A 24,785-nucleotide genomic window follows, 5' to 3' on the forward strand; every position below is an offset into this window, starting at 1 on the left:
GGCCAGGTTGGACACAGGGGCTTGGAGCAACCTGCTCTAGTGGAAGGTGTCCCTGCCCGTGGCAGGGGATTGGAGCTGGATGAGCTTTAAGGTCCCTTTAACCCAAACCAGGCTGGGATTCTATGATCTCATTCTAAGCAGCTTTGCACAGGACCCATCACATGCAGGTGCTCGCTCCTCTCAGCACGGTCTCACTGACACCGCTCCCCGGCACTGTGCGCACGGTGCCAGCCGCGGGTCAGGCCGTGCCGCAGCTCTGTCCCCGCCGCACAAGAACCGGACCCGTTCACCCGCCAAACCCCGGCCACCTCCCCGGGGCTCAGCCCCGTGTGTGGGGACTACACTTCCCATGATCCCCCCCGCGCCGCCGCCGGAACTGAGCGGGCCGCGAGCGTACGCGGTGTCTTGTGGGCTCGGCGGCGGCGGCGGTGTCCATCATGGCGGCTTCCATCTCGGGCTACACGTTCAGTTCCGTCTGCTACTACAGCGCCAACAGCAGCGCCGACCACGTACGTGCCCGGGGCTGCCGCCTCCCGGCGCGCCGGGGCGGGCGTCTCTGGGGCTAACGGGGCTGGTCTCCATCCCCCATCCTCCTCCCAGCGCGGCCGGGCCGGGCCGCCGCCGTTTGGGCCCCAGCCGTGGGTACCGGTTGGCGGTAGCGGCCCCGGTGCGGTGTTGCCGGCGGCAAAGCGGTGCCGATCGGCGCGGAGGGGCTGCGGGGGTCGCTTGGCCCCGGTTCGCGGTGGGGTGTTGCGGGTGTGACTCGCAGAGCCGCCGGGGCCCGCCCTGCGCGGCGCTGGGCTGGGCGCGGGGCTCCCCCCCCCCCCTTCTCCCGGGTGCGGGGCTCCCGCATCACACGCCGGGAAGCGGTTCTAGGGGGAAAAACGCGTGTGGAAAAGCGGTGGGAGTGCGTGTGTGAGGAGCGGCGCTGGCTTCCCAGCACCCGCAACGCAGCCCGGTGACAGTGCGGGACTGAAATCACGCGGTGCTGTTGACAGGCTTCTGGTCTGAGCTTGGTCCCTTCTCGCTGCACCGGGAAGCGATGCTCCTCTGTCTCCATGCTTATGCCTAAAGGATCTGTTCCTGCTTACTCTCTTCCCTCATTTTGGGTGGGAATGGAGGATAAAAGGTGGTTTTGAGTTACTCTCTGTGCTTTATGAGCCCTGCTGTTGTTCAACATCCAGCCCGATCTCTGTGTGTGAATTTGAATAAGCCTCTGCAGATGGAAGCTCCGCTTCCCGTTAGCTTTGGTGGCCCAGAGCAGTAGTGGCGCTGTGCATCACAGAGGGTTTGGGTTGGAAAGGACCTTCAAAGCTCATCTATTCCAACCCCCTGCAATGAGCAGGGACATCTTCAACTAGATCAGGTTGCCCAAAACCAGCGTGCTCAGGCCTCCTCCTCATCCACTGTGTGCCTGTGCAACGGGGACTGGCTGCAGAGCTGCTCTTTACATAACCAGTGTTTGCCTTGTACAAATTGTGTTACTTATGGAAGCTTTCAGTAGGATGCTATTTTTGGACAACCTGTTCCTCTGTGTTGTGAAAGGATGTTGGTAAATCAGAAACTCAGTCTCTGTAAACCAAAGGACGGGTTATACCTTCTGCAGCTCTGATGCTTATTTCAAACTCAATCTTTATTTGAATTCTTCCATTTAATGCTAAATATATTACAGCAAATGAATGGATATGGGGGTATTTTTTCTATTTTTAGTCCTTTTTTTCTTCCCCTTTAACATTGTAGGAAGGATTTCTGCTGGGAGAGGTGAGACAAGAAGAGACCTTTAGCATTAGTGATTCACAGATCAGCAACACTGAATTTCTACAAGTGATTGGTAAGTAATAGAAACATTGAGAAATTCTAAAGGATCTCTGGTTTCAAGTTTCAGTACAATTCAATGAGAGTTATTTCACTTGTGAGACCAGCCCAAGATGTTCCAGCCCTTCAGACTCCCATTTGCTGCAGTATTTGTGTGTTTGTGCTTGAGATGTGAGGAAAGGAAACGGTCCTTTGCTACATACAGGGTTTTATGCATCTTTTGTGGAGAAAAGATCATTCATTGAAGACACTTATTTGTGTTTCATGATGGAGAAATTATTCATTTGGCTTTTGGCTCTTCAGGGAGTTGCCTCTTTGAGCTGGTTGCCTATAAAGATGCTGGGGAGGGCCTCTTCCTTAGGGACTGTAGTGGTAGGACAAGGGGTAATGGCTTCAAACTTCAACAGGGGAAGTTTAGATTAGATCTAAGGAAGAAGTTCTTTACAGTGAGGGTGGTGAGGCACTGGAATGCGTTGCCCAGGGATGTTGTGGATGCTCCATCCCTGGCAGTGTTCAGGGCCAGGTTGGACAGAGCCTTGGGTGACATGGTTTAGTGTGAGGTGTCCCTGCCCACGGCAGGGGGTTGGAACTGGATGATCTTAAGGTCCTTTCCAACCCAGACCATTCTAGGATTCTAAATACAATCATGTGCTCAATATAAAAACGTGTTGCTTGATTTCCTAAGGCTGCAAGGACAGATTTCCAGTGGAGGGTTTGGATGGAGGGCTGGTAGCTGGTGACATCCTGCACTGTCACAGCAAGATTTGCCAAGGAGTATTGCCAAACAGTTTATTGCTAAGCACAAGGACTGTGCAGCTGGTTTGTTGGTGTTGTGAAACGTGAGAGAAGATCTAAGATCTTGCTGTAAAGTTGTGTTGGTTGAAGTAGATATTTGTAGACATGAGAAGCTGTTGCATGTTTTTAGCTTGATGGTTCATAGAAAATAGGAAACCCCTGAATGAAAATGCCCCTTTTGTTCACGTATATATCACCCAATGTTAAAATACCTTCTTTAAAGACCTAAATGTGTACATGGCTGTGTGGATCTGCCTCCAGCTAACATAGCGGGGTCTGCCTAAAGCTGAGCTAATACCCAAGTGGCTTGTAATGGACTCTGAAATGTTATTCTGATGCAGAACTAATGGACAGTGTGTTCTAACTGTTACATCTTAAGGTGCTTGCCACCTTAAATTGGTGATGGTTCTGTCTTCAAGAATCCAGAAGGTGAAGTCGTTTTCTGTTGCAGTTATTCCTAAGGAAACACGGGTGCTAAAGTGACAGTGTGAAGTGTCAACTAGTTACAATTGAGCTCAATCACAAAAACCAGAGGCCTAGGATTTGTTTTGTGGGGATATAATCGCTATCAAAGCCTTGTGTAAGGGCAGGCAGCCGACTGCTCTGCTCAGACAAAACCAGACGTTACTACTTGGTGATAACTGCTCTTAGTTGTTGTTGGCAGTGTGACACAGCACCGTCACCACCGGCAGTGGTTTCATAAACCAAGTGTTTGTGGTGTTAACAGTTACTCCCTTGTTAGATAACTCTTGTCACATCCTTGGTTACAGTTAATATCTGTAATGGAGTTTCTGCCCCGGCAGATCTGCTGGATGTGTTTATTGTTTACCAAATTCATACTTCAGTATTTATCCATTGACATTAACTCTTGAGTTCCCAGTTCCACTCCTGAACTGGGATTGACAGTTTTGAGGCATTGTTGTCACAGATAAGTTTTAATATCCTTCTGTGTCTGTTGCCTCAAAGCTCAGTGGTGGTGTTTGAGTATATATGTGTATGTATATAGCAGGTGTATATAAAAATACGTATGTATTTTGTGTATATATATAAAAATAAGTCAGTATGCAAAACTTGAATGATAGCTCCTTCATGCAATGTGAGCAGCAGGCTTCTTGCTTCCTGTTTTTCAAAGCACAAGGTCTGTGTAGCAACATAAGAACCCAAGATTCAAGTGTGTGCTCTCAGTTGTCTTAGTCAACATATTTGCTGTCAGGAGCTGGTCTAAGCTGCATTAATTTCTCTTGCTGGTTTTGTTTAGCAGATTGTTTCCACAGGTTCCTGGATGCCAGTGTGGAAGTAATGGGGTTGATTAGACTTTTAAACAATTCATAGAATCCCAGACTGGTTTGAGTTGAAGGGACTTAAAGCTCATCCAGTTCCAACCCCCTGCCACGGGCAGGGACACCTTCCACTAGAGCAGGTTGCTCCAAGCCCCTGTGTCCAACCTGGCCTTGAACACTGCCAGGGATGGGGCAGCCACAGCTTCTCTGGGCACCCTGTGCCAGCGCCTCAGCACCCTCACAGGGAAGAGCTTCTGCCTAATGTCTAATCTAAATCCGATTCCAAACAAAGTCAGTCAGTAGCTCAAACAGCAGCAGCATGAGGAGTTGTTGCCAGTGGGAATGCAGTTTCTCAGCAGCACGCCTGCCATGGGTGTTCAGGGCCTTGTTTTGACAGTGGCTAAATATGCCAAGATGCTCACGTGTGCAGCCTGTTGGTCCTGGGAGTTGTGATGTGACTCTGCCTGCACCCAGACTGCAGTGAGGAGCAGGCTTTGCCTTTCAGAACAGCACGTGGTGACTCATCCTCCAGGAAGGAAGAGTCTGAACACCAAGTTGTGGCTGTACCCTCCAGTGGGGTTCTAATGTCGGAGCTTGAAGTAATATTGCTACAGAAGTACCATTCAGGCTGAGCAAATACAGCTTCAGACAAAAGTTATGTGGTTGAGGTGTAATAATGGGAATAATGATCAGCTGTATTTGGGAAAGAGAGTAGAAGAGAGCTTAAAAGAAGTACTAAATACCACAAAACATCTGTAAGTCATGCTTGGTGTTAGGGAGATGATGTGGATTGGCTCTTTGCTCGTGATGGAACTGGAGGAGCTTTAAGGTCTCTTCCATCCCAACCCAGTCTGGGAGTCTCTGAGATTATTACGTTTTATCACATTATTACATGTTACTAATTTTATTATTATTGCATTTATTACAACCTCTTCAATGAAAAATATTCTGCTTTTTAATGACTTTTTAATACTTCATATAACAGAATCAGAAATTGCAGCTGGTTTGGAGTGGTGTTTAACCCCTGTTCTCATCAGAGATTCTATTTGCCTTGCCTCTTCAATACTCCAGAGTGTAATGTTTCAGTGATTCCCTTCCCCATCCCTGTTTTTATCCATTGTTGTTGTCATCAACACTGTATATAAATGCAAGTGAACTGTTGTGGGTGTATCAAAAAGAAAAAGGCATAAATGCCTTTGGGAGGAGCTCACAACTATAAGATAATGTATTTGAGGCTCAGTTATATCTGTGTGTATCTGAGCAAGTGCCTCTCTTGCTCATTGTTAAAGCATTTCCCTGTGTAAAATAGCAGACTAGAAGGAGAAGTTTGCTTTCCGGGTGTGCTGCTGTGTCACCAGGTCTTGTTGAGACATGGAGGGCAGTGTGTGGTGTGACACAAATGTTCATTTGCTCAGTAGCTGTGATGTGGAAAGTTCATGCAAGATTTGCCCCTGGAATTTCTCTTTACCTTCAGCACTCGGACATATGTCTCTTTTTTGTTTGTTTGTTGCAGAAATCCATAACCATGAGCCTTGTTCAAAACTCTTTAGGTAAGCGTTTTCTGTTGTCTTCCTGGGGTGCCTGCAGAATATAGAGACTGAACTATATCAGCATTTCAAATGTATCTACCATTGCATTGCTTACTCATCTGATGGTATTACAGAAGTACATGTAAATAGCACCAACCCTGGCAATGAAAGTGAGTTTATAGTTTTAGGAGCCCTTACCTTAGGTTAGAAAGGGTGCCAAGGTGGCCTCTGTGGGCTTATTTCTCTATCCCTCTGCATTTCCACCTCATGTCGTTACTGGAGATAGAGTAGCAGTCAGATCACATCATCTCACCCTGATAATTAGGATGAATGTCAAAACCAGTTTGAATCATTGTAGTCTGAGCTTAGCTCTGCTTGGGCCTGATGCCCTCACCTTAGTAACTTGCTGTTAACAGGCTGCTTTCTAGTTAGTTGTCCTCACTTGCACCAATTAATTGCTCTGAAACCTTCAGCTTACTCATTACTTCTGCTTTCTGATCTCCTGCACTCCAGAATGTAAGTTAACTACAGGTCTAATATATTCTGTTTAGCAGCTTCCATTTATTTATGTGTAGCTTTTTTCTAGAGTCTTCACTGTTATACAGTGATGGCTTCTAAATTGCTGTCTAGAAATTCCTTTTAGAAGGGATTCCTAATTAATCTTTGTAGAAGGAATGTCCAGTTACTCTCCTCTTGCCTGTCTGTAGATGTTTCTGGCCACTTGAGACTCAGTACCTTAGATATGATGGTTGACATTGGTTGCATTAGAAAGAAAAGCTGCAGTCTGTCATTTGCTATCTGATAATTACAGAGGGGATACTCTCAACCCAGTGATTTAAATGTTAGAGACTCTCCACATCAAGGTAACATCCCAGGCTCTCCTAGGCTCTTTGTGGTTCCCAGGGATGCTTCGTGCAGCTCATATCAAACCCCATCACGTTCACTGCTTCTCCCCAGTCAAGAACTTGGTTGTTAGTAACTGAGCTGAGGGAGGAAGGAGTCTGTATTTCACTGCATGATTTCTGCACCAGAAAACTGATGATTCATTTACTTCAGAGCACAGGGGAAACTCTCTCAGTTCATACAGCTTTTATCAACAACAGAGCAGGCTCTTGGTTTCTCTGTTAGTTGTAGCAGATGCTGATTTTGGGGCATTCTGCCTTATCCTTTTGACTGCAGCGTAACCAGTCTGATGAGGCCTAATGCTCATCCACTCATCCAGTATAACAGGCTTGGTTCCAGTGCTTTTACCAGCATGTGGGAACTGAGTAAGAAGGAAGGATTTTAAAAGGATTGATTTCTCTGTGCAGTTCTCAAGTGAAGGTGTTTTGTTACATACTAGTTGCTCATCCCATAAGAAAACTGGTCTTATAAAGCACAGAAGGAGGAAGAATTGGATATGCACTGCTTACTGGAATGCATAAATACTGTGAACATGGATTGAAAAGTTATGCAAATGTTATGTACTATCTCAAATTAGTAATTAATTGTAACCTTAATATTCACAAGAACTTGAAACAAATCTTATTTCCACCCTTATTTACCAGCCAAGTACTGAGCTTAGCATTTTCTGTTGTGTTTTTTTACCCCCCCCACAAGAGTTGAGATGATAGACCTCTAAAGCAGAGTGTTTTCCTGCACTGCTTTAGGTGTTAGTGATAGCAGCTCTTGAAAGAGGCTAAGGACTTGGCAGGTAAGTGAAGGAGGAATTGATTTTCAGATGTTTTCCCTTTGCTCAAGAAGTGTGATCTACTCGAATTTATAAACCTGTCTGTGTAGATAGATTTATAAATTCTGAACTCTGTCATGGCCTCTAAATAACACCTTAGGCTTTGGGCCTCAGTTTTATAAGCAGAGCCATATGGAAAGATGGTGATACTTTGCATTCTTGCTGACCTCAGGATAACTGTTTTGGCTTCAAGGATCCAATCATGTGAGTGTAATTGCAGGGTTGGAGCTCAACAAATTGATTAGCAGCTGCATGTAAATGGCCCTGTTTTCCTTTCTTCTTTGGCAGGGAGACCTCCTTATCAAAGCACGTTGCTGGTCAAAATGAAATGACACAGTCCATGACGTACATACTCCTTGTTGTAGGGGGCTGCCAAGGAAATACTAAGCATCTAACTAATATGTGCAGTGAAAGCATTTTAAACCTAATAATTAGAGGCCTCTTGTATTTCATTACTAGTGGTTTAAAAGTGGTTAGAGTTTTTGCTCCAGCTACTCTTATGCATCTAATTGCAATGCTCTGCACCTTCCTCTGTAAGCAACTGCCTCTATTCAAACCAAAGCTTCTAACTGTGCTCTATATGGCACCAGAGTCAGATCTCCTAAGTAGGTGGTGTGAATACTGACCTATGTTGATAAAGGTAAAACTATAGAAGCTGCTTTGTAATGTATAGAATGTCATCTATTTGAAGAACAGTATAAATTCTGTATAATGTGTGTGTGTAAACTATGTACCTACCTTTCTCTCTTCCTTTTTGGTTCAAGCTTTTATGACTATGCAGGCAAGGTTAATGAGGAGAGTTTGGACAGGATTCTTAAAGACCGAAGAAAAGTAAGTTCTATCTTTTCCTCCTTCTGGTCGTTAGAGCCTGTAACTAGAAAGATGGGTTTGGAAAACAGAGGTAGCTAACTAGAAGTAATACCTTCATCTGATACTGGTCATTTAGTTTGACCCAAGGTTTATTCCCTACAGCAGTTGGTGGATTTGTGGCACTTAGGTGGGGGTAATGTCTGAATTCCCTGAAGAAATGCAAAGGGTTTAAGCTTAACTCTCCAAAAGTGAAGGGCTGGCATTAACCCACTCATTTCTGAGCTACGCATGGAGCATAATGTTTGTGTCCTCTGCTGCTGAAACCAACCAAGATGTAGCTGACCTGAAAACCTGTTCTAAAGCATTTGTTTTAAAGAGTTGTAATGATAATTGCAATTTTTGCAGTGTCAGGTTTAAACCGGACAAACTGTTCTATCAGTTATGTCAGATGCTGTCATAGCTTTACGTCGTGTATATGTTAGTAGCACAACTAGTGTTAAGAAGATTCAATTTTAGGAGTTACATGGAGAAGAGTCAAACCTTTTTCAAGGTTTCCTTCCACGCTTGCAGTGCACTATCTGTAGTTACTGAATAACTGATTCAGAAGTTCTCCTGCACTGATACATCAAAGAACAGAGCTGCAGATGTGGTTCCTCAGGTAGGGAGGTGAATCCACCAGTCTCTTTGCTCTGGCAGAAAGCCAGATGACAGCTTGACAGTACAATTTATGGCAACTGTGGACCTTGTTAGACACAGCAGGGAAGCCTCTAGTACATGAATTTGGCTGATGAGGTTTGGTTGGTGCCAGAGTGATTAAAACAAGACCTTTTGTTCTTGTTTGACTCATTTTTACCAAGCAGCATCAAACCAACATCGTTCCGGCTGCTGGTAGCACTGCTGGTTGTGTTTCACTAGTAGTAAACTGCCAAGGCATGGCCAACTCTTGGGATTTCTGTCCCCTACAGGTAACTCAAGTGTAACTCTCACTCCTCTGAGTAAGAAGCCTACCGTGTGAATCGTTATGCAAAGCATTGCTCAATTGCTAATTGCATTTGCAGTCCTTCCTTTCTGCTCACTTTTGCTTGCAGACAAGGAGGAGGGATCTTTAGGGAAGCAAGTCCTCAATCTGTGCAACCTCTGCAACACTGACGATTGTGATGCTTCTTTCTTGTCTCTTTCTTCCAGAAAGTGCTCTCAGAATAAACTCCTCTGTGTATACTAACATATTTATGCTGAGTACATAGGTGCTTTGGGTGTACATACATACAGACATGTATGTTTATGTGCTGATGATGGAGTGAGTTGCCAGTCTCAAATCCTGAATTCTCCTCTAGAACACTGTATTAAGTTCCCATTTCAGGAAACAAGACAAAAAACAAGGAAAAACTGTCTCCAACTAGTTTTCAATTGAATTTTACTTTGGTAGGACCTACCTTGCAGGGAGGCTCTGGCAAGATGTAGAATATGTAGAATCTGCTCTATTCCACTGAACATATACATGCAGTCTTAATACATCATTACATGATAGCACCTATTCCTGAGACTCTTCCTAACCCAAATTGCTCATGAGGAGTCCTTTTTCATTAATCTCTTCAATTAAACGTTAGCTTACATGAGGGAAAGGAGTTGAATACGTGTTGTATACAATATAATCATGGAATTAGAGTGGATCTTATCTGATCTGCATAAGAATCTTTCATAATTCAATACACAGTGAGGTAATTATATTGTACACAGCAGATTAGTCCCATGTGTCTCATCAACAGCCATGAGTTTGCAAACATGTTTGTGGAGCACAAATCAATACAAGTGAATAGGCAGTTGAAATATGTAGTGCTACAGAAACCCCGCGTCTGCTGTGTGTGAAAACAGCTCAAATCTAATCATGTGATGATGCTCCAAGGTTTTGTTGCTAAAATGGAACAATTGAAGGATATTGGAAGTGGGATCTTGAATAGCACTTGCATGTTTGTAGCACAGCAAGGTGGAGCAGTATTTAGGCATGTTGTAATAAGTTGTCACTTGTTTCAGGTTAATAGGTTCAAACCTGGAGTAATTCAGGCTGATTTTGTTGTAATAAAGCTATTGGCTAATTCACATGATACCAGAGTTTCAGCAACTTCGTTATCAGAAGGTAAATCTGTATCTCTCTGTTAATACTTTGGTTTTTTTCTGATGTACTTTCATTACAGAACGTTATCGGGTGGTACAGATTTAGGAGAAACACTCAGCAGCAAATGTCATATAGAGAACACATCATCCATAAACAGCTGACCCATATTCTTGGAGTGCCTGATCTTGTCTTCCTCCTCTTCAGCTTCATTTCCACTGCAAATAATTCAACACATGCTTTAGAATATGTGCTTTTTAGACCAAACCGAAGGTAAGCAATGTCTGTATATGAACCAATACTCATATTTTGTTCTGCTGCTTCTTGCTATTCTTTATACTCTGGACTATTTTGAAGTTTGTACAATCTCTTTACACATAAAGAAGACTTTGTGATTGCCAAGTGATGTCTTGGTGTACAGTTGTTAGGGATCCCTGGCAGTGTTCAAGGCCAGGTTGGACACAGGGGCTTGGAGCAACCTGCTCTAGTGGAAGGTGTCCCTGCCCGTGGCGTTGGGTGTTGGAACTGGATGATCTGAAGGTCCTTTCCAACCCAAACCATTCTATGTTTCTATGGCAGCTGTTTTTCTTTTTCCTGTGCAAGTAATTAAAGTTTTGGGATGAGCAAAAGTTCTTTTCAGTCTTTAAATCTTCAGACAACATCAATGCCAAAAGATTTTTAAGAGAAATCAGGTGTCAGTACCATATTCATTATAGTAGACCTGAATGTAGCTTCACCCTTGTATCTGTAGTAGTTTGAATGCCCAATTCAAAGGTTCTAAGAGGCACAGAGGGAGGTTCATCTCAAGGGAGTTTATCATGTATTTATTTGGAACATGGCTTCTAATATTTAGCATAATAATAATATAATAAACCTAATGCAGAAGCTTTGAATTTAGAGGAGTTGGGATCATTAGAGAGCTGGGATAGTAATACCAAGGCTATTGTAAATAATCTTTTGCATATGAATTAAGAAGTCTTTCTGCACTTTCTCTACAGGTATAATCAAAGAGTGTCACTTACTATTCCTAATCTAGGCAACACTAGTCAACAGGAATACAAAGTTTCTTCAGTGCCAAATACTTCTCAGAGTTATGCCAAAGTTATTAAGGAACACGGGTAAGGACTTTTCCTTTGCAAATGAAGTACAGGCATCAAGCTCCACCTTCTGTACCTTCCAAAGGACACTACAAACACCTGTTTCAAGCAGGAAGAAACTAGTTTTGGAGGAGAATAGTCAGTTCCTAGTGTGTTTTTTTTCCTGTTTAGAACTGAATCTTGTAGAAGAACAAAGAGGATTCAGTGCCCTGATCTGAAAAGTGGAGTTCCTATGGCTGGTGAGCCTTCTGGCTGGAACTTGCTTGGTTTATTTCCACCCACACCCCTTCCAAAGAATTCTGTGTGCAATCTCAGTTTAAAACTTGAATTCTGACTTGGAAGTGTTGAAGTCTTGTTGTTTTTCTTAAGCAATTTTAACTAAATGCTGTAAATGCAGCATTAAAGTAGCTCTTCTGACTGTTAACAATGGAATTAGACCAGCTTAAGGATTTCTGCACAAGTTCAATCTCATTCAAATGGGACTTCCTTGATCCAGAAGGAATTTTTGGTATCGAATATGCTGCTGTCCAAATTTTGGTTCTTGGGAGTATGGTACTTTTTTAGCAATATAAAACACATTTTTTATATATAGTTTTATATATATTCACAGGCAATTCACAGGCAGCATGAGCTGGAACCTCGTGTTGGCTTTTCTGACTAATGATTTCTGCTTCTTTTTTAGTACTGACTTTTTTGACAAAGATGGAGTGATGAAGGACATCAGGGCTATCTATCAGGTTTATAATGCACTTCAGGAAAAAGTACAGGTAACTTCCTTTAGTTAATGTTGCTCACTATGCATGTGGCATCTTTTGTTTGGCCTTTGGCTAAACCAGGAGTGGTTAAAGCTTATAATTCATCATGAACTGTGGGGAAATAAGTCTGACTAATGATGAAATGTGCCAGGTTCTATTTAATGGGTGCATTGCAAAGGCTGCTGTAGAATTGGTTGATCTAAATAGCACCAATTCTTTCTCTTTTGCAAGTAAGAATGATTTAATGCTCAGGGATTTCTGGGAGACATCAGCTATTTTTAAGAGCATGTGTTGAAGAAAAGCCTTGCTGAAGGCTGTGGGGATTTGCACAGGTTTAAAGGCTTGCCTGTCTCAGTTTAAAAACGTCTCTGGCTCTTAGTATGTAGCATGCAGCAAAGAGCTCCATCTGTTAGTTAAAACTTGTGAATGTTTCTTGTAGAGCATGAGTGAATCCTGCTCCAAATGTGGCAAAGCATCTGAAAGTGCCTGGAGTGTCAAATCTACTAAATGTGAGCTTGTCAGTTCACAGCTTGTCCTGTGCGAAGAGCAGCGAAGCTCTGCTCCCTCAGGAGCACACACATCTGCTAATTGTGCTGTAGTCACAGCTTATTTCCAGGCTTTCCCCTTACATCTGCCCTGGAGGGATTTGTGTCTCTGCTCCAGCTTTGCTGGTTCGCACATATAGGAGAGAACAAGGTAGTGATTCCTCCAACCATCCCCTGACCTGCTTGCGCAGGAGAACTACTATTTCTTGCTGGAAGTTGCTACTTTCTACCCTGCCTTGTAAGGTGAGCAACTTGCAATGGGAAGGCAGGCAGCTTTTGTGCCAGCTTCAGGAGGCACAAACATTTATCATCAGAGGTCTATCCCATTAGCTAATGGCATTCTGTAAGGTTGTTTTTGCCAAGAGCACATACATCCTTTCATGCTCTTGCTGCTGTTTGAATTAGTGTCTGGAAAATGCAACATCAATCAGGGAGTTGTCTTCTACCTGTTCAAACTATGACCTTGGTGTATTTCGCCATGTAAATCATGCTGCTCTACGTTGTTTACAGAGCTTAAAAGTAACTTAGGTGTTAGGTAACTCCAGGAACTCCTATCTTTAAAATGACTGTTTCACAGAGAGTGTGACAAGGCTGGAAATAAGTTTTCTTACTTCCAGTATAGGGAATGTGATATTCATCCCAAATTACTTGGGAGAGTTTATATAATCTTATATAAGAATGAGATATGGAGCAGAAAGCATGGTTAATGTTTTTCAGCCTTGTTGGTAAGATCCCTACTAGTAACCTTTTGGAGAAGAACCAGTAAATGGGTAGTGATTTACTGGTTTAAGACTCATCAGTGCTTTTACAGTTGTGTACACTTCAAAACTCATCGAATGTATAATGACCAATACTTGATTTCTGAGGAAGTAAGTAAATAATAGTCACTATAATATGTCTAGATTAAAAAATAAATCAATATTATTCAGAACTGTTGTTAAACTTAGAGCCTTCTATGAAAATTTTACATTCTTTTCCAACCAGGATAGGGAAATCTTGTTGGAAAATCCATGGTCTTGTTTATTTAAGAGATATCAGTCAGGAGATGAGTTTGGGACAGTTGTCTTGAGTCAACTGTTTCATATCTCAGTCCAAATTTGGCCTAGATACCTTTATGCTACATTTTAATTGTGCTGCTATAGCATTATTGTGCTAACAACAGTGTATTAAAAAGAAAACTCTCTTGCACTAAGTAGGAAGAACTAAGTTTGGATTTTAGTCCAAATCTTCCTGTAATGATGAATTATTCGGAAATGCTTTTCCTGTTGTGCAGCAGTTGGGAATTGGCAACAGCCAGTGAAGAAAACCATCTTCAGGTTGAATATTATGCTGTGATATAGTTAACTCCTGATCTTAGTTTCGTGCTTTGAATGCTTTCTTGTCTGGTAGTAGCTTTATTAATGTGCTCATGAAAGCCTTTCCTGTATTTCTGCAACATCTTTGCATGTCTCATGTTTTTCTCCTAGGCAGTATGTATAGATGTAGAGAAAAGTGAACGTGTGGTTGAATCTTTTCAAGCTGATGTAGACAAGTTAAAAAGGCAAATCGCACAAAAGAAAAGTGAAAAGGAACAAGAAATAAGTAAGTTGCCTTTTAATTGTTTTTGTTTCAGATGCTGTAAGGAAAAAAATGTCTTGAGGAAGTATTTTGAATTGTATTCTTGATGGCTCATAGCAAAAGGGAAAATAAATCACATTGGGAAGGGTATAGGATGGATTTACAGTGAATGATACCTGAAGTGTGAAAGGATGCTGACTTCAGGTGTTTCTGTAGGAGTCATCCAGTGTGAGCATACTTCTAACAGAGGAGAGAGACAAAGCTGTAGAGAAAGTTCCAGAATTGACTTATTTGTTCTAACAGAGGAAAACATCAGTTGTAGGAAAGGAAAAATGGAGCAAAGCCAGGGATGGAAAAAGCAAAGCAAAACACTGGAGAGATTCCACTTGCAGTGTTTCATAGAGACAGGATGCTGTGTTTCCAGGCCAGCAGCTATCAGTGGCTTTTTGAAATCTTTATTCCCCTTCCCACTCCCAACCCTATCCCCAAATATGAGCCCAGCACTAATGAAGTTAGAGTTCAGTTCTATTACTGGGCACCAGACAGACTGGGTGAAGGACAACGAGTGCAGAAGTGATGAACATTGATGTAGGTCTCAAGTACTGTCCAGATGATTTTTGACCTTGTAGCTGTTCGTGGCTGTATTGGGATTTTCAGTATTGGTTTAGAGCACACTATGTACATTGTTATCCTTTGCTCACATTTCATAGTTACTGAATCCTAACTTAGCATTTATTGCATTATTTGCTGACTTGGTGATGAACATGACTAGAATTGAAACACCACTTTTCAGTGTTGAACTAAATCTTTCCAATAGTCCATTTTGAAGTCATTCCTAGCTTCAGGAGTATCTGCTAGAAAGTGGAAAGAACTATTTAAATGCAGAATATTGTTGGAATTTGCCTGCCTATTTCAAGTACCATAGCATCATGGGTAGGAATTTCAATCTGTAGTAGCTTTAAGTCCAGGAAACTAGAGAAATAATGTGCTCCTTGCAGGTTTATAGCCACTGTCTATAGGCAGTGTGTTGGGGGAAGCTGAACTGGCTAATTCTTTATTCAAGATAATATTTATTCAAGGCAGTACAATCAGTGCAGTCTTTCTAGTGAAGCTCTGAATGCAGAAATTACTCTCCTGCTGTGTTTTGAAGACCTATATTAGCATCAAATTGGTTTGGTTTAAGTTTCCATGGTACAAATTAGTCCCGTTAAAAATCCATGGTTTTATTAGGATTGGTTCTGCATTTTGTATTAACAATACAACTTTTCACAGCATGTACTCAGGACTGGTAGTAATAGATGTATATTCACCTTCTTTTGCTGCTCCATGATTTTCTGGATCAGTGAGACCTGTTGTGTGAGCACACTTGGCTGGTTGCTTCCTCCTTCCTAGAAATGGAATTTGGCTTCGGGAGACACTTGCTTAGCAGTAGATAGGTATTTGAGAAAAGCCTGGCCCTTCCTATGGAAGCATCACTGATCTACTTTAATTTGTGAGGTAAGGGAAGGCTGAAGATGGAGAGTAGGAGCAGAGGATAGGCCAGAAAGCACACAGAGGCACTGTTTGCTGAAGTCTTCTTCCTTGTTTTGAGATGATAAGCAAATAACCATTGATGTTTTCGCTACAAGATGTTTTTTATCTGTTTATCTTGTTATCTAAAGCTCTATCTGAGGCTAAAAGATGGGTTAACACCCTAAACTGTGCAGCAGGCCCCTCTGCTGCTATGACTGGCTATTTTTGGTTTTTCCTGTTATCACATGAGCATTTCAGAGCACAGTTTGACCCGTCAGCCCAGGTTCTTCCTTCTCTAAACCTCAGAGAGAAGGTGAAGAGCCAGCATCAGCCACAGCCCATGTGAAAGGTGGAAGTGGCATTGAGTCACTGCTGTTTCCTGCTTGGCTGTAGATGAAACAGCCAGGGAACTGCTACTACATGTGCTAGTGAGAAACAGAGCTGGGTATTTAGTGTGACTGGAGCTGATCCCAGCCCATATGGCAAAAGATGAGGGGGGGAGGAGGAAGAGCAGTCGGTGCTAGCCTCTAGGTACTACCAGCAAAGATGCAAATGCTGCACTGAAAATTTATGCCAGAGCAGAAAATCATGTGAGAGGGCTGAACCAAGAAAACATGCAGCTTGGATCCCTGCAGTATTTTTAGCTGTGAGTAGCTAAATACTGAAGCTGGCCTTCTGTTCTCTCCCCTTCTCAATAGCGGGAGAATTTCCTTGGGTTTAGGGAGTTAAATGTTCCACTTAATCATTCCCTGAGCTGGAGGGAAAGGGATTCAAATTCCTGTGGTGGTGTTGTGGGAAAGCTTGTTGTTCTTCTAAATTTTTGGTTGCCAGGTTATGACTTTAACACTCCTGCATGAAAATCAGTTGAGACTTTACTTGCCAGATCACTAAAACGATTTTGTGTATGTAGTAGCATGTTTGAGGGATAGTGAGTGCCATGCGCTTCCCAGGTGCCGGGAAATCTCCCAGTTCTTGTATTGTGGATCAGAAATGAAAGCCATTACATAGGCACTTGAGGGAATTTTTATTCCTGAAGGGAATGACTTGATTAAAGGAACTCTTCAGCCTTGTTTTTTGCCTTTTCCAGTAGCATGGTGTTACAGTAAGGAAGTTTTTCCTAAGTCTAATGTTGTATACACCTCTAATTCAAGCTGCTTTCTGCTTACCTTTCCACAGCAACCTCTTATGTACATTTGAAGACTGAAACTGTTTCCTCTGTCTTCTCATAACATCCCAGTTATTGCAGTCTTTCCTCTTAGGTCATGATCTAGATGAAGATGTCCCTACTCATTGCAGGGGGTTTGGACTAGATGACCTTTGGGGGTCCCTTCCAACCCAAACTATTCTATGATTCTATGATATCTGGACCTCTAACAAGTTGTTTTGTTTTATAGAGTTCCTCCATCTTTTTCCTATTAAACTGTGGTGTTCAAAATGAGGGGCAGTATTCCAGTTGTAGCCATTCCAGCACATACTGAAATAATACAGTTTCTCAACAGCTGAGCACACCTAATGCATGTTGAGATTTACAGCTTACATAAATCACCAGTAAACCTGCAGAAGGATGTCGCAGCTCCTCGTCTCCCAGTTTGTGCAGTTCGTTATTCCTGTGCATGTCTTTCCTGAAATGATTTTCTAAATCATCTCATTTAAGATCAAATTCCTGTTCTGGTACTGTTACACTTGCAGCTATTACTAGCACGGTGCCATCTATAATTTTAATAAGCATGTGCTGATTAAATTCCATCCTTTAGGTGGTTAATGTGAGTATAGTTCTGGTGCAGAGCTGTGGGAGCTTCATCCTGATGAGTCCATTGCAGTTGTTCTTTAACCAGTTCTTCAGCTATTTATTTTTAGTCCTCATAGTGCTTATGTTACTGTCTATTCCTTATGAAACGTGGAGGTGCTGTGGAATCCTTAAAGGCAACACATACCCGTGGCTTTTGGTCTTGCTTTAATTGTTAAAACCAAATGGATTGGAAAGAGCCCCTGTCCGTAGTGGAAAACAATATTTATAGCCACTGTCTTAACTGTACAATTACTTAAATAGAAATCAAAATGTGGAAGTGGTGGTTTTACCCATTATGTGTGGCCTTTCATAGGGAACAAGTATCAGTGATGGTGTCCAGCTTTTGCAGGTACAGTGAACAGCACAGCAGTGTTACACTGGTGCCAGAGCCCTGATTGTGGGTCACCGTGCCAAGGCTATAGAAACACAGCTTCAAAGGATGAGTCTTGCTCAGCTGGCTAGTTGAAAATCTAAATATGAGTTATTGTGGGAGTGTAGATTTTTAATGCTAGCAGAAGTTAAGCACGACACATGGACAGAGCCATGGCTTGGCAACATGGTCTAGGGTGAGGCATGGGTTTGGAATTGGATCAGCTTAAGGTCCTTTCCAACCCAAACCATTCTAGGATTCTGTGGTGGTGTCAGTAGCCCACTAGTCTCGTCCCAGACATTGGGAGGGAAAGCTTTTACAATACTAACTTGAGAGAAGAAGACAAGGAACTTCTTTACTGCTGTTCATGAGTGTCTCCGAGCACAAGAATCGTTGTAAGACAAAGTACACTGTGATTTTTAAGATGTAATATCAACAGCAGAAGCTGGTCATGGCCTGATCAAAAGTGAGACAGGCTTTCTGCACTGAATAAGACATAGGTGGAGAGGAGCAGTGTTCTGGTTTAAGCCCAGCTGGCAACTAGGTACCATTCAGCTGCTCACTCAGCCCCACTCCTGGTGGGATGGGGAGAACTGGAAGAAGGTAAAACCCATGATAAGAACAGTTTAGTAATTGAAATAAAGTAAAATATAATAACAATAGAAATAATAACAATGATTTTGTTAATAATAGGCATAAAAAAAAAACCCAAGGGAGAAATGAACGTTTAGAAACTAAATCACATGTGATGCACAACACAGTTGCTCAGCACCCACTGACACATGCCAGTCCCCAAGCAGCGATTGGCCCCTCCTGGCCAACTCTCCCCAGTTTATATACTGGGAATGATGTGCTATGGTATGGAATACCCCTTTGGCTAGTTCAGATCCTGGCTGTGCTCCCTCCCAGCTTCTTGTGTCCTTCCTCACTGGCAGAGCATGAGAGACTGGAAAGTGCTTGCTCAGGGTCAGCACTACTTCGGAACAACTAAACCATCAGTGTGTTATCAGCATTGCTCTCAAACTAAAGCCAAGCACAGCAATGCACCAGCTGCTAGGAAGAAAATTAACTCTCTCCCAGCTGAAACCAGGACAAGCAGGCACAGTGAGTCCTGGCAGAGCTACTTCTTGATGTGAGAAGCAACAGAGTAATACAGAGAGAGGATGAGGTAGAAAGAGCAGCAGGTTATGGAAACTTCCTGTAGCTGTGTTTTTAGGGGAGTTAAACTGGAGGAAACAAACTGTACAGGGTGACTGTGCACATAAAAATGTAGCACACTTGCTCTCGGATAGGTTATTTGCTTTCTGCCATCTTTTGGTTTTGAAGTGGGATCACTGGGATAATGAAGTTGTGCTAATACTGATGAGTGTCATGGGTGCCCTGCTAAATTTAGGGAAGGTACTCTTTGTCAAGCTCAAAGAGGAGGATGTAGTTAGTAATAAGCAAGATGATGGTGAGGGATAGTGTCTTCTGTAGTCATCAATGCAAAAATCAGACTTGTGAAAGATGAATAGTGGAGGCTGAGAGGAAAATATCCAGTGCTGGAGTCTGAAAGCAATGCCAGGGATTAGCATTTAATACCAACCACCAGCCAGCGAGAGAACAGCCAAGGGCAGGGTGTGCGATGTTACACCCGGGTTATGTAGAGTGTGCAAAGTAAGCATGAAGTACACCAATGTTCTTTGCTTTTGTAGGAATGCAGCAAGCAATTTTAAGCAGGCAGATGCCAACAGATAACTTGGAACCTATGTTTGTTCCACGAATGTCCTACACTGGATTTGCTGTGGAAGGCTGCACGCTTGAAGATCCGGATGTCTCCGATCCTCCTCCTCCGTATTCCGATTTCAATGCAAGCAATCAAGAAAGTACTGTGGGTCCCAGTCTCCTAGAAAGCAATGTTTTTATGCCTCGACCTCAAGCAGTAGGTTCTTCCAGTTATGTTTCCACAAACACAGGATTGAAATATTCAGGTAATGGAGCATCCATGCCGTCCTCCCAAAGAGCGGTTGGTGACAATGTTGATGAATCAGAAGACAGTGATTATGAAAACTTGCTTGAACCTGCAGAGTCATCTGACAGTGAATACTCACAGACAAGAGATTCCCGACCTTCAGCACATCCTGATGGTGACTCCAGGAACACTCAAACATCTCAGATTTGATGGGGAGGGGGGTAAAAATCCACATGACACTGTTTTTTCACAGTTGTTGCCGAGAGATTTTGGGGATTTAACCTGGAGGAAATGAACTACACAGGATTTAACTGTGCACGCAACATGTAGAAGACTTGCACTAGAGGGTTTATTCACCTTGTGATACATTTTGCAAGTTTTATAATGGAATCATTAGGATAATCAAGTTGTACTAATACTGATGAGCTTCATGGATGTACTGGTAAACTTAGGCAAAATGATGAAATTTATAGAGATCTTGTAGCTTTTGTTGCCGTATTTTCTTTAAGACGATAAATTGGGATGTAGTAACTAAGCACAGTTAGTCTACAAATAATGTTCTCAAATCAAAACTTACCTCTTGCACTATCATGCCTTGAATTTTCAGTTTGGAAAGGGAATACATGTATCAGCCGCCTTCAGAATAGCTTTCTATGGTAAGCCAAATTGGCCTTTGCAAGCAAAGAAGTTTTGATAATCCTGAGAAGCCTGATGGGAGCAGATGTGGTCGATCTTCTTGTATTGGCATGCTCTTTGAACAGAGAAGGGGTTTGTTTCCACTTTTTTTACTAGCAGAATGTGTGTATCACTTCAACTGATGGTTGCCTTTTTTTCTGTAAAGGGTGTTTTTTTTTGGGGGGGGGGGGGTGGGACGACTGGTAAATCATCCAAATGAATGTCATGAATAGAATTCTTCCGGTTCCGCTGGGTTTACAGTGACTTTATGCCACACTAAGCCTCATTTCTTGTCTCATTTGTTACTTTAGCATCAATACCAAGTGCACATACAGGAGTAAATGGCTGAGAGAAGTAGTAACTTCCATCGTGAGTGGACTTTGGAGTCTGCAAATGACAAACATCAGAGCCCGCTTCTCGCGTTTTATTTGCATCTGAATATTGGATTTACGCCTCTAGACGAGTTATTTTATGTAATACACGGGGGATAGGGTAGGAGAAGGTTGGTTGGAGAGTCCCCTGGGTTTATTACCTCTCTTCCTTTGGGTGAAATGTGTAAATGACTATTTTAATTGGAATGACAGCTCTTGTCAGAAAATTGGGATAAATGAAGTGTGGTATATTTAGAGAATTTCATGTTTGGATGCACTTACTTTTATTTAAATACTGCTTGTATGCTAACGTTGCCCAAAATATGTGAAATTGTGCCACTGAGAAGTTTGTAGTATTGGACTCTATCCCTGATCTGTCAATGGGAAACCACACGTTTTAAGATGAGGTCATGTAAGCCTTTATTGCATTGGGGGGTGAATAACCACTTCTTTGGTTTACACCCAGAACAACAAAGCAGTTGCTTCAAAGTTGCAATAGATTGGATTTACAGAAGCCTACAGTGTCAGTATGTATTGTATATGTAGGCAGAAGTCTGTTCATTAGCCTCTCCTTACCTGTACTAAATCAAGCAGATGGAGAACCCGAGGTGTTCAAGTTGCTGCTCTTCTCCCGAGTGCTTCCACCTTTAAACATCTCGTGGGCTGGTTTAACTCTTTGACATTATTCTCATTAGCCTTAACTTGATGCATTTTCTCTTGGAGCGTTGCAATCCACTGAACAGAGAACTTGCTCTGCTGTTACCACTGGCTCCGTGCAGGCGCCCGTGGTTCCGGTGGTGTCCGTGTGTGTGTGTGTGTTGAAATCAGGATGGACACGATGGCAACTACCGTCTTTTAGTTTTATTCCGCACAGAAACCTGCAAAATGTACATCTCTGACAAAGCAGTTCAATGTGACAATAAAATCTTATTTAATCCTGTAACCTATATTTTACTCTTTGTCAGGTTCCGTGCTGGAGCACAGCTTGAAACGGATGGTTTCATAAAGCCCAGACGGGGATTTGATGGAAGGGGGAGAGGGCAGCGCTGTACCGTGCGTATTACGTACCTGCCACACGTGATCATCTTCATACAAAGATCCTGGAGTTCTGGAAGCTTTTAATAACAAAAAATGTCTTAGAATCATAGAATGGTTTGGGTTGGAAAGCACCTTAAGCTCATCCAGTTCCACGGGCAGGGATGCCTCACACTAGACCGTGTGCCCAAGGCTCTGTCCAACCTGGCCTTGCACACTGCCAGGGATGGAGCATTCACCACTTCTTTGGGCAACCTGTGCCAGCGCCTCACCACCCTCACGGGTAAAGAACTTCAAGTTCTTTAGTCTTAATTTCTACTTGGTTTTACCTACAGCATGTAAGTGATTTGAGGTGGAATGAGTATGTAATCATGCCAGCACCTATCTGCAGGTGCTGAGTATTATTAGAGTAATTCCATGTACTCTAACTGCTTACTCATAAGAACAAAAGGTCTGCTTTTATTTAATGTTTTAAACATTCTGGTAATAGTCTTGTGAAAATACATGTGAACAGCCTCTGCAGCTTTCATTACAGTCCTGGTCAAAATGACAGTGTTGGGTCGTGGTCCATCTGAAGGCAATAGGGAGCAGCTTGAACCATGAAGAAAAGCAGAGCTTCATACCCAGGACGTGCCAGGTTTCCACGTCTGGCTGATGAAGAGTTTCTTTTGGTGATTCTCAGGAGCACAGAACCCAGCAGCCAGGCCTGTAGCAGTGTCCACTCACTAACAGGTAGGCAGCATAGAATCCCAGACTGGTTTGGGTTGGAAAGGACCTTAAGCTCATCCAGTTCCAACCCCCTGCCATGGGCAGGGATGCCTCACACTAGGTAATGTCACCCAAGGCTCTGTCCAACCTGGCCTTGAACACTACCAGGAATGGAGAATTGAAGAAAAGCTCTTAAAAACTGGCTCCTGTGCCTTTTAGTTCAAAATCCTGTAGTTTCTCTGGTGCAGTGGAATATTTTCTGGATAATTGTTGTGAAACAACCAGAATGGCTGTTTCCTTTATTTGCAAATTTAGTTTGATCTCCCCGCCCCTCCCACTTGTTTATAGCTAGAACAGGAATGTACCATATGGAAAGTCTCAATCAGTTAGAACTATCCCATATGCTTACAAGAGAAAGCATCACCAAATATTTCTGAAATTAGCCAGGATTGGCACGGAGGGGGTCTCCAAGTCCTCTGTTTGCTTATGGAATGGTGCATGTTGGCAGAAAGAAGTGCGAGCATCTTTAATGTGGGCATATTTGTGGCTATGCAGGTTTTGAGTTCTTGTCTAGCATTAACTAACTACTCAGAGACAGTTCACTGCCTCTGACCTGACCTGAGTTAAAGTTTGAAGGGAAGCTGTTGTTGTTAGCAGCAAAATAGGTTAAGCACGTGAAGAGCGAGTTGATTTCCTCCAAGTGGAAAGATGCTTCAGACCATACCTAAGGTAACTGAGATCAGTACACTTCATTCTGTTGTTTGGCTCCTTTTATTTAGACTCAATGTCTTTGACTATAGCAATAGCCAGCATTTAAAGAAATCAATGTTACCTCAGATCACATTGACAGCAGCATTTAGAGCGAGTCCAGAGGAGGCCACAGAGATGCTGCGAGGGCTGGAGCAGCTCTGCTCTGGAGCCAGGCTGAGAGAGCTGGGCTGGGGCAGCAATGTTTATTCTATGCACTTGTGTCTATTTGCATGTACATACACTTTTATACTTCTCTTTTCTGTAGCTTTTAGATTTAGGAAGAGAACAGAAGCTTAATTAGAGTTTCATTAGTAAATTGCTGAATACTCCTGGCCTGTGCTCAGAGCAGTGGAACTAACATCGTGCTGCTTAATTCTGCCTTTGTCACCTGCGAAGCTCTTGCCTGCTTCACATTTCACACCTCATCTCACAGGTGGCTGCAGGGTTTTGCCATGGTCAGTGGGGTAAGCCTGCTTCTCCGAGAGCAAACTCTGTGCTCCGCTGGCTTGGAAAGCAGAGAGAGCAGAGGTTTGGGAGAGCTCCCTTTACAAGAGCTCCAGCTGTTTCACCCCCAGGAAAGTGTGTGTTAGGAGCAAAACCTCCTTATTTTGAGAGAATTTCAGGATCGACTTCCCAGGGGAAGTCCTGCAAATGAAGATGGATGTTAAAGCAGATCTGCTGAATCATGGAAGAATCACAGGATCCCAGGCTGGTTTGGGTTGGAAGGGACCTTAAAGCTTATCAAGTTCCAGCCCCCTGCCATAGGCAGGGACACTCATTAGCGTCTCTTGGTGAGGCTGGGTCAGGATTAAACCCTTCAGTAGGCTGCGTGTAAGTGGAAATGTAGGGAGGAAGGTCTTTCCTCTTTCTGACCGTTAAGCGAGATGTTAACTTGCAGCTCCTTGTCTTTTCCTTTGGCATCATCCAGCAAAAAGAAAACACCTTCCTGCCTTTTCTAGGCTGATGAGGGACAGGATGCTCGTAGAGCTGTGCGAAAGGAGCTCACAGCCACTGAGGATGGGAAAGCTGCTGCTTCTGTGGGACTTGCAGGTCACTGTGGGGTTTGGCATTCATTATCTCCCGCTTTCCAGAGGCCCCGTGGCACCAGGGCTCTCCCTATTCACCTCTTACCAAAGAGAAGAGCTGCTCATTTCCCTCACGTGGGTTTGTACACCATACATTTATCCCTTCTGCCTTTACTGGAGAAGATGGTAGGAAGGAAAAACCCGAAAATCCTCAAGAAATAAGTCAATAACAGAATAAACACACATTGTTTTGAGACTCTTCCGTTCTAAGCAATATTAATAACTTTTAGCAGAGTTATTTCACTGCTCAGCATTTTTTCTGTGGGCAAATGGTTGTTTCTAAAGGAGGAAAACTAGTTCTGTGAAGGGTTTTCCCTTCACAAGGCACATTTCCACCACAGGGATTGCTCCAACAAATTCTGGCGTGCCAGTTTGTGATTTCTAACACGTTGTTAAGAGCGAGAGGCTGCTAGAGCTGCCATCCCAAAGCTGTGAGCAGAGATCACTGGTGGTCTGTAGGACCAATATGGAACTGCTAATTTTAGCCAGGAATGGAGCCTCAAATAAAATGTTCTTA

General features: G+C 43.0%; 1 protein-coding gene across 2 annotated transcripts; it reads left to right on the plus strand.

The window, feature by feature from the left end:
- The first annotated feature begins 392 nt into the window (after positions 1–392).
- ABRAXAS2 (abraxas 2, BRISC complex subunit) lies at positions 393–21,742 on the plus strand. Of its 2 annotated transcripts, XM_030485652.1 has the most exons (9): positions 393–509; positions 1,741–1,831; positions 5,404–5,440; positions 7,913–7,979; positions 10,151–10,341; positions 11,067–11,186; positions 11,848–11,932; positions 13,932–14,046; positions 19,388–21,742. In XM_030485652.1, the coding sequence occupies exons 1-9, from the start codon at positions 438–440 to the stop codon at positions 19,852–19,854; spliced, it is 1,245 nt and encodes a 414-aa protein (XP_030341512.1). In that variant the 5' UTR covers positions 393–437; the 3' UTR covers positions 19,855–21,742. The 2 variants fall into 2 exon arrangements, with proteins under 2 accessions (XP_030341512.1, XP_030341513.1); XM_030485653.1 differs by lacking the exon at positions 11,067–11,186 and having other exon boundaries at positions 398–509.
- The last annotated feature ends 3,043 nt before the right edge of the window (positions 21,743–24,785 follow it).

Source organism: Strigops habroptila, chromosome 5 (genome assembly GCF_004027225.2).
Source record: "Strigops habroptila isolate Jane chromosome 5, bStrHab1.2.pri, whole genome shotgun sequence".
NCBI classification, from domain to species: domain Eukaryota; kingdom Metazoa; phylum Chordata; class Aves; order Psittaciformes; family Psittacidae; genus Strigops; species Strigops habroptila.